Here is a 14,043-nt window from a genome sequence, read left to right as displayed (position 1 = left end):
GGAACTTTGCTGCCAGACCATGCCTACAGCAGGCACAATCCTATTACAAAGTGCTGTTGCCTAGTTACCTAGCTAGGGACTATTGTCATGTGCGCTGTAATATAGATGCCTTATCAATCTAGAACATATCAACGTTTACAATAATGCCAGTTTTATACACAGTGTCTCTACAGAAGAGTCAATATTTAAAAGGAAAAATTATTGATTGAGATGCTAATGGTCTAATCCGATTCAATGATTTATGCTAAGCTAAGCTAAAAGAGCTCTGCAGATGTGGGAATAGTAACTTTTACAATAACACTAGTACAATACACAATGTAACTACAGAAGAGTCTAGGTTTATATAGGAAAATTATAGAATGAGATGCTAACGGTCTAATCCGATTCAATGATCTATGCTAAGCTAAGCTAAAAATGGTTAATTACAAAATGGTGAAACTCAACTATTTAACTGTTGTAAAATCAGCCTATTTCCAACAAAAGTGGAGTGCTGCTTTAATAATTGTTAATTTTTACTGGAACATCACTTGCAGTGCACCTTTATTTGTTCAGCTTTAGGACTCTCAGTATCATTGATAATAGAAGCAGGTTTATCTGTGTGTAGATGTGTGTTTCGTACCTGATTTCCAGCAAGAAGTACTGCACCTGGAGCAGGACTGGGGCGGTACGGAATCGTAGCCCCCTTCGGAGGAGACTGCAAACACAAATGAAAACTCTTAACATGTTAACTCCGTCACAGTCTAATGTCCTCTCCTATCATCCTCCATCTGCAGCCGGCTCTAAAACACCTTAAACAAAACAGAAGCTCAAGGATTCTCTTACCTAAGGCATTTGCGGAGTCATATTATCTTAATGACTGGAAACGCTGACATGGCGCACAAATGCAACGTTTATCGATCGGCTCCTCATCGGATCACTTAAACGCACACCATTAGCCTCTCACAGGAAGTCATTTGGCCAAATTATTTCAGAAACGCTATTAATGCTTGCTCATGACATCCTGGGATGGGAAAGGCAGCACCCGGAGCATGCTTTCTTTGAGCGCATGGTTGTTGTTCAAACCCAGATTAATACTTCAAGAAGAAACCAAATCGAGTGTGAAATTACTCTTGGCCTATTAGACGAGGTGTCATCTTCACCCTGAAGAACATCTTACACAGAACAACAACAGATAAGTGTACAGTTAACTAAGCAGATCTGCGTGTGTGCGGTGATTTGATTAAGATAAAGCGTAAGAGGTCAGAATAAGGTGATGAAAACCAAGCCAAGCACATCCCCCCTCCCCACCCTATGCCTGCTCAACCAAACACAAAGAGCGGTTTTAAATATTCATCGCTTGACTTTGCATAATTCCATCCTGAAGCGGGGCAGGATTCCTAAAACGGGAAGCGTAGCAGTCAACAATCTGCCCCTCATCTGCTCCTCTAAAAATGAAAGAGGACGAGCAGCACAGTCCCGCTCAATAAAATGTAGAGATTCTTCCTTTCCGATCCATGTGTGCGCAAAGAAAACCATCTGAGAGGGAACATGTTTCACGCTGGGGGAGATCCGAGAGAGCATATTCGCTAATCATTACTGTAATGACTTTAACGTGCGCTTAGTTAGCTGAAGTGGAAATCTGCTAGAAACATATGTGTTGGGGATGTAGTGCATTCTGTACAACGCTGCTATTCTCTCTAGACTTGCAGATTAAGAATATCAGCTGATGCACACACACACACACACACACATCTCGCCTTAATGAAGCCAAACGGACTCTCCTGCAAGTCAAATTACCTCCAGTATTACAGTGCAGATGAGCTTGACACACTGGATGATGGCGTCCTGACTGCCAGATATCGTCACGCCTCGCTCTGTGGAGTTGGGGAGCAGGTCTCCTGCCACCTGTACCTGAGCCCCTGTTTTCTGCAACACATAGATAATTAGCAGCGTGTGTCTCTGAGGTCAGGTGTCCACTGCAGAGTTGAGCTCCCACACACCTGTCTGAACAGAGATCCTAAAGAGCTTGATTAGCGTTTCGCTTCTGGTGGCTTTATTTAGCTTTGGAGGAGAATGAGATTCTGTAGGAACAGCACTAGTGTCACATAGAAATCATGGGATGGACATGGCGAGATGGAGAACATACAGTGCTTCACACACAAGGAAATTTGCGGAGCTGGTGGTCCTCCAGGAGCATGGTTGAGAAACACTGTCCTAAATTATCAGCAGGATCTAGTGGAGTTACCCTACAATCTATGAGTTGCTTAACCAAACCAAATAACTTGAGAGGACGGCCTAAAACGTTCAGATCTACTCAGTTTACTTGGTGAAAGCTCACTAAACAGTTTGAAAACATACTCTCCTTCTTTATTAGCTTAACACGCTTGAATTCCCCAACACCAACAACCTTCCCTGCACCCCCCCTGCATTACTGCATTACGGTGTGCTCCAAATTTAGCGTGACAGACCATTCACCATTACCTCATACCATCCTGACAGCCCTGAGACCATAAATGTAAAATAAATGGGCTTTTACTGGCATCCAAACCCATGAAATATGCAACAGAGCAAGCAGTCCTAACATGGACGTCCTGGGGCAGAGGAAAGCAAGACAGGGGGGATATGGAAAAGCACTCACCTCTCTGATCTCTTTGATTTGGGAGCCGCCCTTGCCGATGAGGGACCCGCATTGGCTGGCCGGGATGACCAGCCGCAGTGTGACCGGAGGCTTACTGGTGACGGTGCCGTTCGCCACAAGTGCAGCCAAGTCCTTGAGGGCCAAACAGAGAATGGATGAGGTGTTAATGAGATCTTTTAAAAGAGTAAAGGTTTTGATTAAGGATGATTTGAACCATGGTTAAATATTTGGAGAGTATTAAACCCGCAGGGCAAGAGATTAAACCCTAGGTTTCTCACTGAGGAAACTGGCCCTATGATATGCTTCTGCTACCAAAACCGCTGCCTCCATCTTAAACTGGATTTTGCAAAAGGGATCAAAACAAGGTGCAGCTTTTCCAAACACAAAATGGATGCCCCCAACTGTTCTCCTGTCTCTATATTTTGTTGTAAACTTGCAGCAGTTATTAATAGCTTGCATCAAAATGCATCTGCTTATTTTTATACTGTAATTCGTTCATTCATTTTCCTTCAGCTTAGTCCCTTTATTTATTAGCGGTCGCCACAGCGGAATGAACCGCCAACTTTTCCAGCAAATGTTTTAGTTTAGTTTAGTTCAGTTCAGTTCAGTGTGGTTTAATCTTCACTGCTTAAAGTCCAAACACTGAAGAGCAAATCCATCCATGAGCAGCTCCACAAGTCCCAAACCAAGCAGTGGAGACAGCGGAGGAACAAACTTCACCATTTAATGGACTAGATTTTAATTCAGTGACATTATTGATGTGAAAGGAACCTTCTGAAATTGAAAATATTCACATAAACCTTTCACCGGAAGTTTAACAGTGGCTGAAAGACACTTGCTGTGTATATAGTCCATTAGGATATGGGGAAAAAGGACAATCTTAACTTCCATTTCAAGCCAAGAAATAGGACACTAGGTAGTAAACAGGGGACAGCATGGTTCATCAAGATTCAAGGCACAGCATTAGTTAAACTGGTGATTGCGACGTGACGGATGCCCTCATAATTCACAGGGATCGTTAATGTATGTTCTTTATCTCAAGGTTTGGAAATGCCATTGTGCACCATTGACCCTTCATGACTTTAGATTGCAACTGCAATCTGATGAAATGTTCGTTACCAAAGCCACCTTAATCAATTTCCTATTCAGAGATTGTGGATCGATGTGCCCCGCTAACAAAAGGTTATAGCTGACTGAACACACGCGCACCGTTGCCTGAAGACAGCCATTGATTTTCATGACCGAATGAAACGATATTTACCCACCTGTCATCCGCACTTATCTCTATCAAGATGCTACTTGTATTTGCAAGGTGGATCGTGTGGAATAAAGCCCTAATAAATAGACACATCTTAGGAAGCACCTATGGTGCATTGACAGCGCTGACATTTAAATGTGGTCAGAAATGCATTCAGTTTACCTGTGTTGTGTAAATGACTAGGCTAACAAATGGCAGTAAAGGTAGTAAACTACCTGTGCTACAATCAGTGAAGATACAGATAAGAAATGAGAATAATAGTGTAAAATAAGTAATAAAATGACACATCTGCAACATAACAAGCTGTTCTGTAGGGATAAAAATGACCGTTTTTCTTTGGCACATGTTTCTAAACAGCCTTAACATTCTCTAAGTGTGAGTGCAAATCTCTAAACAGTTTGCTGGAACTTTATTGCATGTCTGCTAAATGTAGTTTACTACTCCCCCAAACCATTTTAATTATGCTTTAAAGCCTAGTTATTGTGTCAGAACGTTTATTTGTCATCGCATGAGCCCCATGGCTCAAAATCATGAGTTGTTGTAAAACAGGGAATCTTCCAGTTATGGACATTGTGTTTCAGCTTAAGGACTCTTATTTTGAGTCTTTGTTGTCATAGTTACTGATTGATTTCTGTTCTCACTGGTTATGTTCACCTGTGTCTTGTTTGGGTTTGTGATTAGGATATATACAGCCGTCAGTTTCCTTCTTGTCTTTTGCAAAGCTTTTGCATTTATACTAGTACTGGCCAAAGAATAATCATGATTAATCACATCCAAAATAAAAGACCATAATATATGTGTGCGTATTATATATTCTCCCTGGCCACTTCATTAGGTACAACTACTCCTTAATGCAAGTGTCTAATCAGCCAATCACATGGCAGCAGCTCACTGCATTTAGGCATGTAGACCATGGTCAAGACGATCTGCTGCAGGTCAAAGCGAGCGTCAGAATGGGGAAGAAAGGGGATTTAAGTGACTTTGAACGTGGCATGGTTGTTGCTGCCAGACGGGCTGCTCTGAGTATTTCAGAAACTGCTGATCTCCTGGGATTTTCAGGAGGTGGCTTTTGGACATGCATGTTCAATGCTATTAGGCTAAAGTTAGCATTTTCCCAGATCTCCTACTGCATCTTTAAGCTGCAATGCTCAAATGGTGAAAGATAAAATGGCTGACTCCACAATGCCAAAAATACACATTTGGTCGCACTCTTCCTTTAAGCAGAGGTGGACAGCCTGTGCGTTCTCATATTCCTGCAAATGCAAGGAAACAGCGTCCACGTCCATTACTCACCCAGTGCAGATTCAGAGGCTTTCTCTTTAATTAAAGCAGGTAATAAATATCAGCCTGATCGTGGCCCACCGCTGCTGCAATCAATTAGGGGGAGCAGGAATCTAGCCGGGTTTGAAAGTAAAGCGTTTGCTGTCTTTTCTGCCCATCAGCCCATACCTCACCGTACGTGAGCCGAATGAATAACCTCAAGTAGCGTCTCGCCAAAAACAAGTCGAGCTAGTGAGTCTTTCTCTTCTGTGTTTAGTGTTTTCCATCAGCGCGAGGGTTTGGAGACGCTGTTGTTGTGCTCTTTCCAACCAACGTCTCGCCCTGAAACCTCCAGAGATTGAAGAGGAGGGGGAAAAAGAGAGAAAGCGCTTCTCTCTCGCCGTTGCTGTGGGAAAGGAATATCCAAATGTCTGACTGGAGACGCTGCTCTCAATTTATTTCTTTATTTCCCAAAAACCTCTGTAGTCTTTTCACTGTGGAATTAGCAGTGATTCCAGTCTTAATAACACTGGCCTTCTTGATGTAGGCCGTCACACAAACCCTCTACCCCTCATCCCTCTCGTCTCATTAACAGCCTCCTGGATAATAAAATATCATTTAGATATTACTCTCAGCAGATTGACTCAGGTCTTATTTGCATATTCGCTGTTGAGTAAGGGGGGTCCTGGCCAAGAGCTGATGACTGTTTTTGTAAGGGCTCTTGATTCTGATGCAAATAAGGAGCTGTTTTAAAATGAATCTAAAGCGTGTGCATCAACATCTCTGGGCTGACGGCACAAGGGTGGATTTAAAAAGCGGTTATAATATGCTGAGCGAGGGTATAGGGATCTTCTTCACATTTCAGGGGCTCTTGGAAGTAAAAGTTGTCATAGTAAATAAAGACACAAGAGATGCTGGGGTAAGTACCTTTTCAAAAAGTATGCATCTGTAAAGCCAAAGAGTCCATATTAAGACTGCAGATCTGCACAGGACGTTTGGCCAGAGAGAAATGCTTGTGTCCAACTGAGTCTGGTTTCTCTCCAGGTTTTCTCCTTCACTTTGGTCAATTGGTGAACTTTGTTCCTCCACTGTCTCCACTGGCCTGCTTGGTTTGGGACTGTCGAGCTGTGCATGGATGGATTTGCTCTTCAGTGTTTGGACTTGCAGCAGTGAGATTAAACCACACTGACTGACTGAACTGAACTGAACTATGAACACTGGACTGACACAGCTTCAGGTTTACTAGAACTTCAGTGTTCAGCTGCTGCCACACACTCTACAGTGGAGAAGAGCTGGAGGAATACAGATGAAGCTGAATGAACTAATACTCAGAGGTATATTACCCAATATACCTAATATGTACCTTTGAGGTACTAAATATGGACCCTTTAGGTACAAATAGATGCCTTTGGAAATAATACTGCCCTATTGACAGCTCCTGTACCTTTATTTCTGAGAGTGTTTAGTGGTTCATAACAAAGCTACATCAAATATCAAATCTGAGTTAGATAAATCTACGATAACATCTTTAATGACTTTCTAAAAGAGTGTAATATAATAAGAGATTATGTTTGTTTAAAGGAGAGAAAGACCTCAGATTTGACGTCATCCCCATAGTCTTGGTTTAGCAGTAACTACAGCAGTCAACATTCACTCGTTTCTCCACTTATTTAAAATGAGTAAAACAACACAATTCAGGGTTTTTTGGACAACTTAAATGTGTTATGTTCAATCCACTTACCATTGGTTTACATTAAGTGACCTTTATCGATTTGTGGTTTGGATCACATTAAGTAATTATGTGGGAATCCAGCATTCTTATAGTGTTTGAACTGGATCAAATATGACCCACGTCAAACGTTGACATAGACTACTGTAGAGCTTCTCGAATGTAGGCACAAAGGAAACTTGAGCAGGTAACACTTTAGTTTATAGGTGATGGTATAATCAACACTACTAGCTTAATAAACTACTAATTAGCTGCTTATATTAGTTAGTAAGGTCGTTTGGTTTATAGGTTTAGTAGGATTTGGGATGCAGAATAAGAACTCCTAATGAAACAGTTCATATCTTAATAATAGGCAGGTAATAAGCCAGTAGTTACTAGCATGAATGTGAGCTAAACCATAGTGTTACCCTTGAGCAATTATTAGCGAATCATATCTTATGATACCCCTTTTAAAAAGTGACTTCACTCCTTTTTAGTCTAGACTTTCACAATGCTCACATTGAGACCCAAAGTTCTCGGTCGTGCTGTCAGAAATCCCTCGATTCAGTGGCTTTTCCATGTCCTGGTTGTTCGGAGCTGAACTGCAGGAGCAGGCGAAAACATTCGGATCAAAGCCGGCCAGACCTCAGCAGATCTCCTTGTAAAAATTCGACCAGTAATGCACAATCATATGCTCGGCATAACTAAAACCACCCATCGCCACCTCAGGGGTTTCTATGGTGACTCTCCGGTTATGGGTACGAGAGCGGCTTGTGCAGAGGGAGATTCCTAACAGATGTTTAATGAATGGCGCCCTGCCTGCTATGAAAGGATATCAAATACATAATAGATTTAGCAGGAGTGAGGAGATTCATTATTACTTGGTGGGGTAGAGCTGACATGCTGCAGGCGGACAGACACACCTCATTGACTGGCGGTTATATAACTCTACTGAAGCCATTAATGAAATATACTGATGTGTGAAGCATCTGTGTGCACGATTCTGGAAACAACCGAACATTCACCTTAAACCCTGAGCGTTTTTGCATGAAATCATAATGTGCAGAGTTTGTTTGCTAGTAAAGTCGACCAGATAATCCAAATTCACTCCTTATTTATGCAGCCTCGAGTGGTTCCAAACCTTAATGAAATGAGTTTTTATTCTGTTGAGCACAAAAAGAGATACTTTGAAGAAAGCTGAAACCGGAATTTCATAGCATGTCCAACAAATATCATAGAAGTCAATGTTTACATGTTTCCCGCATTCCTCAAACTATCTTCTTTTGTGTTTTAACAGAAGATAGACAGCCAAACAGGTTGGAATAAGTCAAGTGTGAGTACACGATGAAAGAATGTTTGAGTTATTGAGAACTATCCCCTAAAGTTGAACAATTAATCATGCAGGTTACTGTAATAGTTTGTAAAAGTCTGTTTTTGGTCAATCAAAATCTGAGCATTTGCACTCTGGAATGGCAGTTCTTCCCTGACGACAGCTTAAGTAAGATATGCTTAGCCACGCCCCTTGCACCACTTGATTTGTTGTGAATAAAGATAAGAGGAGGAGTGTAAAAACTAAACCATGTCCTCCTCAAACGTGCTGACATTAGTGTGAGGCAAGAAAGTTTCTGATGACACGCATCATCTCTGAATGTCTTTTCTAAAATCCCATCGTGTTCCTGGAGGCCTGGTCCATTTTTCAGAGAGCTGTACTGTATGTCTCTTTTCAGCAATCGCTCACTGGCATCGCCCCGGGAGCCTATCATGTAGGGGTTCAAATTACATTTCTGAGGTTATCCTACAACAGATAGGTTTCCCACTGCTATGGGACCGACTGGCGATATATGAAAACTACCCACGGCCGCTTCGTCCAGCTGTTCCTACAAGCCGTGCCTCAAAACTGCTGAAATTCAAACACGCAGAGTTAAAAGGCGCTCGTATTGACAGCTCCATCCTTTAGTGGAAGTCAGTTATGTGTAGAGAGTGTTAATGATGCAGTAAAGTTTAATATATATTAGGCATAGCTTATCAATTATCTATTAATATCAGATCACATTTTACAGGCTGTCCATTTATGCACAGTTTGAATGTTTGGGCTATTCCATTGGGCTATTCCATTGGGCTATTCCATTGAGCTATTCCATTGGGCTATTTCATTGGTATATTCTATTGGGCTATTCCATTGGGCTATTCCATTGGGCTATTCCATTGGGCTATTCTATTGGGCTATTCCATTGAGCTATTCCATTGAGCTATTCCATTGGGCTATTTCATTGGGCTATTCTATTGGGCTATTCCATTGAGCTATTCCATTGAGCTATTCCATTGAGCTATTCCATTGAGCTATTCCATTGGGCTATTCCATTGGGCTATTCCATTGGGCTATTCCATTGGGCTATTCCATTGAGCTATTCCATTGAGCTATTCCATTGAGCTATTCCATTGAGCTATTCCATTGAGCTATTCCATTGAGCTATTCCATTGGGCTATTCTATTGAGCTATTCCATTGGGCTATTTCATTGGGCTATTCCATTGAGCTATTCCATTGAGCTATTCCATTGAGCTATTCCATTGGGCTATTCCATTGGGCTATTCCATTGGGCTATTCCATTGGGCTGTTCCATTGGGCTATTCCATTGAGCTATTCCATTGAGCTATTCCATTGGGCTATTCCATTGGGCTATTCCATTGGGCTATTCCATTGAGCTATTCCATTGAGCTATTCCATTGGGCTATTCCATTGGCTATTCCATTGGGCTATTCCATTGGGCTATTCCATTGAGCTATTCCATTGGGCTATTCCATTGGGCTATTCCATTGGGCTATTCCATTGGGCTATTCCATTGGGCTATTCCATTGGGCTATTCCATTGGGCTATTCCATTGAGCTATTCCATTGGGCTATTTCATTGGTATATTCTATTGGCTATTCCATTGGGCTATTCCATTGGGCTATTCCATTGGGCTATTCTATTGGGCTATTCCATTGAGCTATTCCATTGAGCTATTCCATTGGGCTATTTCATTGGGCTATTCTATTGGGCTATTCCATTGAGCTATTCCATTGAGCTATTCCATTGAGCTATTCCATTGAGCTATTCCATTGGGCTATTCATTGGGCTATTCCATTGGGCTATTCCATTGGGCTATTCCATTGAGCTATTCCATTGAGCTATTTCCATTGAGCTATTCCATTGAGCTATTCCATTGAGCTATTCCATTGAGCTATTCCATTGGGCTATTCTATGGGCTATTCCATTGAGCTATTCCATTGAGCTATTCCATTGGGCTATTCCATTGGGCTATTCCATTGGGCTATTCCATTGGGCTATTCTATTGGGCTATTCCATTGAGCTATTCCATTGAGCTATTCCATTGGGCTATTTCATTGGGCTATTCTATTGGGCTATTCCATTGAGCTATTCCATTGAGCTATTCCATTGAGCTATTCCATTGAGCTATTCCATTGGGCTATTCCATTGGGCTATTCCATTGGGCTATTTCCATTGGGCTATTCCATTGAGCTATTCCATTGAGCTATTCCATTGAGCTATTCCATGAGCCTATTCCATTGGGCTATTCCATTGGGCTATTCCATTGGGCTGTTCCATTGGGCTATTCCATTGAGCTATTCCATTGAAGCTATTCCATTGGGCTTATTCCATTGGGCTATTCCATTGGGCTATTCCATTGAGCTATTCCATGAGCTATTCCATTGGGCTATTCCATTGGGCTATTCCATTGGGCTATTCCATTGGGCTATTCCATTGAGCTATTCCATTGGGCTATTCCATTGGGCTATTCATTGGGCTATTCATTGGGCTATTCCATTGAGCTATTCCATTGGGCTATTCCATTGAGCTATTCCATTGAGCTATTCCATTGGGCTATCAAATGGGCTATTCTATTGGGCTATTCCATTGGGCTATTCCATTGGGCTATTCCATTTGTAATCTATTGTGTTATTCAGACTGTGTCAGACTAAAGAGAGGGACACCTGTAACCATTGATTTTCATAGTATTTGTTTTTCCTACTATGAAAGTCAATGATTACAGGTTTCCAGCTCTCCTCAAAATATCCCCTTTGAGTTCAACAGAAGAAAGAGACTCAAACTGGTTTGAAACCACTTGAGTGTGAGGAAACTCTCATTCTGGGGTGAATTATTCCTTTCAGTTTTACACTTGAGCTATTTTTTATGTAAATTCGCAATTTTAGCATGCAAAAGCACTCAAGCAAATGGAGTGAAAGTCATTTTGAAATAAGAACTGTCTGCTCTTCATAACTGGCTCTTCTAATCTGGCATTGAGAGCTTGTGCATCCTGAGTTTAACTTATAATAAACTAAAATAAGTTAGTCAAATTAAGAGAGTTTTTCCTCAAAAGTAAATAATCTGCTGATGGGCTACGCTCAATAATCTGATGTCAGAATAAAAAAACAAGATTATTTCGCTTACCCCTTTGACTGATTAGTTTACTTGTTTTAAGGAAAAACTGATTATTATTTTTTATATATGATATTATTATATCATTATTTCTGAAAATAAGACAACAGTTTTGCTCGTCTAGAAAATCCTTCTTGAATTAATAATTATTTGATATTTGAACTGAAATATTCTGAGTAATTAGCTTTGAATTAGCTTTGAACACTGAAGCAGTGTTGCCTGATATAAGACAAATATAAAACCCCCTGACTTTCAATGTCGAGACCTTTTTTAAATTCCATGTTATTCCAGAGAAAGTACTGTCATACAGAGAGTCCAACCATTAAACAAAAGCAGAAGAAACTCCAATTCTGATTAAAATGTAAAGCTGTAAGGAAGAAATCAGAAAGAACTGATGTGGAGAATCATTTCCGAATCAGATCCCAGGATCGAAATCGGATCATGATGATGTGCCTAACGATTCCCACCCCTAATGGCGTTATGCGTATTGCTCTGTGCACTTACCTCTTCCAGTTTGATTGTGATCACTAGTGAAGGCTCGAAACACACACTCTGTGGCGCCGGTGATGGTGAATGATTCTCTCAGGGCATGGAATCCTTCTGAGATATTGATACGTGCACCGGGGGGGGGCTCTATATGGACGGTAAACAATAAAATATGACAATGAATAGATGGTAAATACAAGGAGAGTAAACACATCCAATCATATATGAGGTAATCAAACACAAAGGACAGTCAAAATACACAATGGTGGGAAGTGTGTTTTCCCTTGACCCCTTTGAGCGCTGTTCAGGTCGTTTCATCCACTCTGGGCTGAATTTAGAGGCTATTTTGGCACAACTTTTCTCCATATTTCAGCAAATGTTAATGATTTTCCGTCTTATTTTGACACATATTTTGGGGAAATGCTTTGAAAATATTTTCCAAACTGCAACAACACCACGCTGAGCAAATGCTTCTGTTATGTTGGTGGCTGTTTTAGCTCCATTTACTTCCATTATAATCACATTTTTTGATTGCAAAGCCATGACACCATACAATCACGCATCCTTGATTGTTGCAGGTTTTTCCTCTTGGGAAGAGGGACCATTTGTCATTTTTAATGTTGATCATCAGTTGCAGAGCAAAATAAGCTTCTCTTTTACTCCACAGAACTCCATATAAAAGCCTGAACGTGTTGTGCACAGGCCTATCTAAAGGGTTAGTGCTGCCAAATGATGCTCAACAGTGAAAATGAAAAGGTTAACCTCCTCCAAACAGGGAAAAACACCAACAATCAAGAATGCAGGATTATTTGGTGTCATGTCTTTCAATGAGTGTGCTTATAATGGCAGTCAATGGGGTAAAAACAGCCCCCAACATAACCAAAGGGGAGCTAATTTGAACAGTGCACAAGGCTTCAATAACTAAATGTGTTACTTAGCTGGGAAAGTAATCTGGTAGTATGTGTCATGCTGTTTTTGCAGTGTTTTACTCAACTAATCGATTTCTTTAATCTTGTTGACTTCTGAGCAGCACGTTGGTGAAGCCGGTGACCTTGCATTGTGTTTTATTTTAACTCAAACATGATCTATGCAAGAGGTGTGTGTGTGTGTGTGTGTGGTGTGTGTGTGTGTGTGTGGTGTGGTGTGTGTTGTGTGTGTGTGTGTGTGTGTGTGTGGTGTGTGTGTGTGCTCAGTCTAAATGTCTCCAGTAGAGATCTGGACTGGACTGTGTGATTCATGCTCCTGCCAGGCTCTGACCGTCAGCTTCACTTACACTGATTTCTCTATCAATCATAGCCACTAATGCAATGCATTGCACCTGAGTTAGTCAACGCTGCCTTGGTGCTTTGATTGAGGTATTTTATAGACCATTTCAGTGTGGTGCTGTCATTGGCCATGAATATCTCCTGCTTGTTATCAAACTACTTCCATATCTGTATCAAGAGGTGATTCACTCATAACTTCTGGTTAAAACAGCTCTGATAGCGTTATTTATCAATATCTGGCCTTTCTGGATTCTCAAAAGCTCTAGAGATTAATAAGGTAAACAGGAAATGCAATTGGGACCACTATTTTTCTTTACATCCCTCATAATGTTTGGTTGTATAGTCTAACTGATTAAAGTAGACGTGTTGTAAATCCACTGGAAATAAACTGATGAGATTAGATATAAGTCACTCCGTAATGAACGACATCGATATCCCTGCAGCTCAATGTGCAGATCCAGCTTTCTGATCGACATGCTGCATATCGTTTGTATCTTCAGTAATTTAGGAGCGCACATGGAGGCGCAGCACTGTTATGTTATCAGCCACCCTTAGAAGTTACTTCAAAGCTAGCCGCTACTTCATTTAGCCGACAGTAATACCAGTTTTTGGGTGCGCAGGCGTCTCGTTGTCATATTTCATTACATTGTTTGCTGATTTATTCAACTAACTAGCATACGCTGAGTGTTTAGTGTGAGTTGGTGCTGTTTTCCTCATGGTGAACGCTAAACTAGCATACGCTGAGTGTTAGTGTGAGTTGGTGCTGTTTTCCTGATGGTGAACGCTAACTAGCATACGCCGAGTGTTAGTGTGAGTTGGTGCTGTTTTCCTCATGGTGAACGCTAAACTAGCATACGCCGAGTGTTTAGTGTGAGTTGGTGCTGTTTTCTCATGGTGAACGCTAAACTAGCATACGACGAGTGTTTAGTGTGAGTTGGTGCTGTTTTCCCTCATGGTGAAAGCTAAACTAGCATACGCTGAGTGTTAGTGTGAGTTGGTGCTGTTTTCCT

General features: G+C 41.3%; 1 protein-coding gene across 1 annotated transcript in view; it reads right to left on the bottom strand.

Moving 5' to 3' along the window:
• pcbp4 (poly(rC) binding protein 4) overlaps nucleotides 1-13,509 on the bottom strand; it is a 38,749-nt gene extending 25,240 nt beyond the window's left edge. Inside the window, 6 exon segments of the mRNA XM_056447629.1 lie at nucleotides 620-694; nucleotides 1,777-1,905; nucleotides 2,618-2,749; nucleotides 11,787-11,810; nucleotides 11,812-11,915; nucleotides 13,458-13,509. Coding sequence (XP_056303604.1) covers nucleotides 620-694; nucleotides 1,777-1,905; nucleotides 2,618-2,749; nucleotides 11,787-11,810; nucleotides 11,812-11,915; nucleotides 13,458-13,509 — 516 coding nt within the window.
• Between the last annotated feature and the right edge of the window lie 534 nt (nucleotides 13,510-14,043).

This window comes from Danio aesculapii, chromosome 22, assembly GCF_903798145.1.
Source record: "Danio aesculapii chromosome 22, fDanAes4.1, whole genome shotgun sequence".
In the NCBI taxonomy this organism is placed as follows: Eukaryota; Metazoa; Chordata; class Actinopteri; order Cypriniformes; family Danionidae; genus Danio; species Danio aesculapii.
Note: the sequence above shows the minus strand (reverse complement) of the source record. Positions and strands in the feature narration are given on the sequence as shown.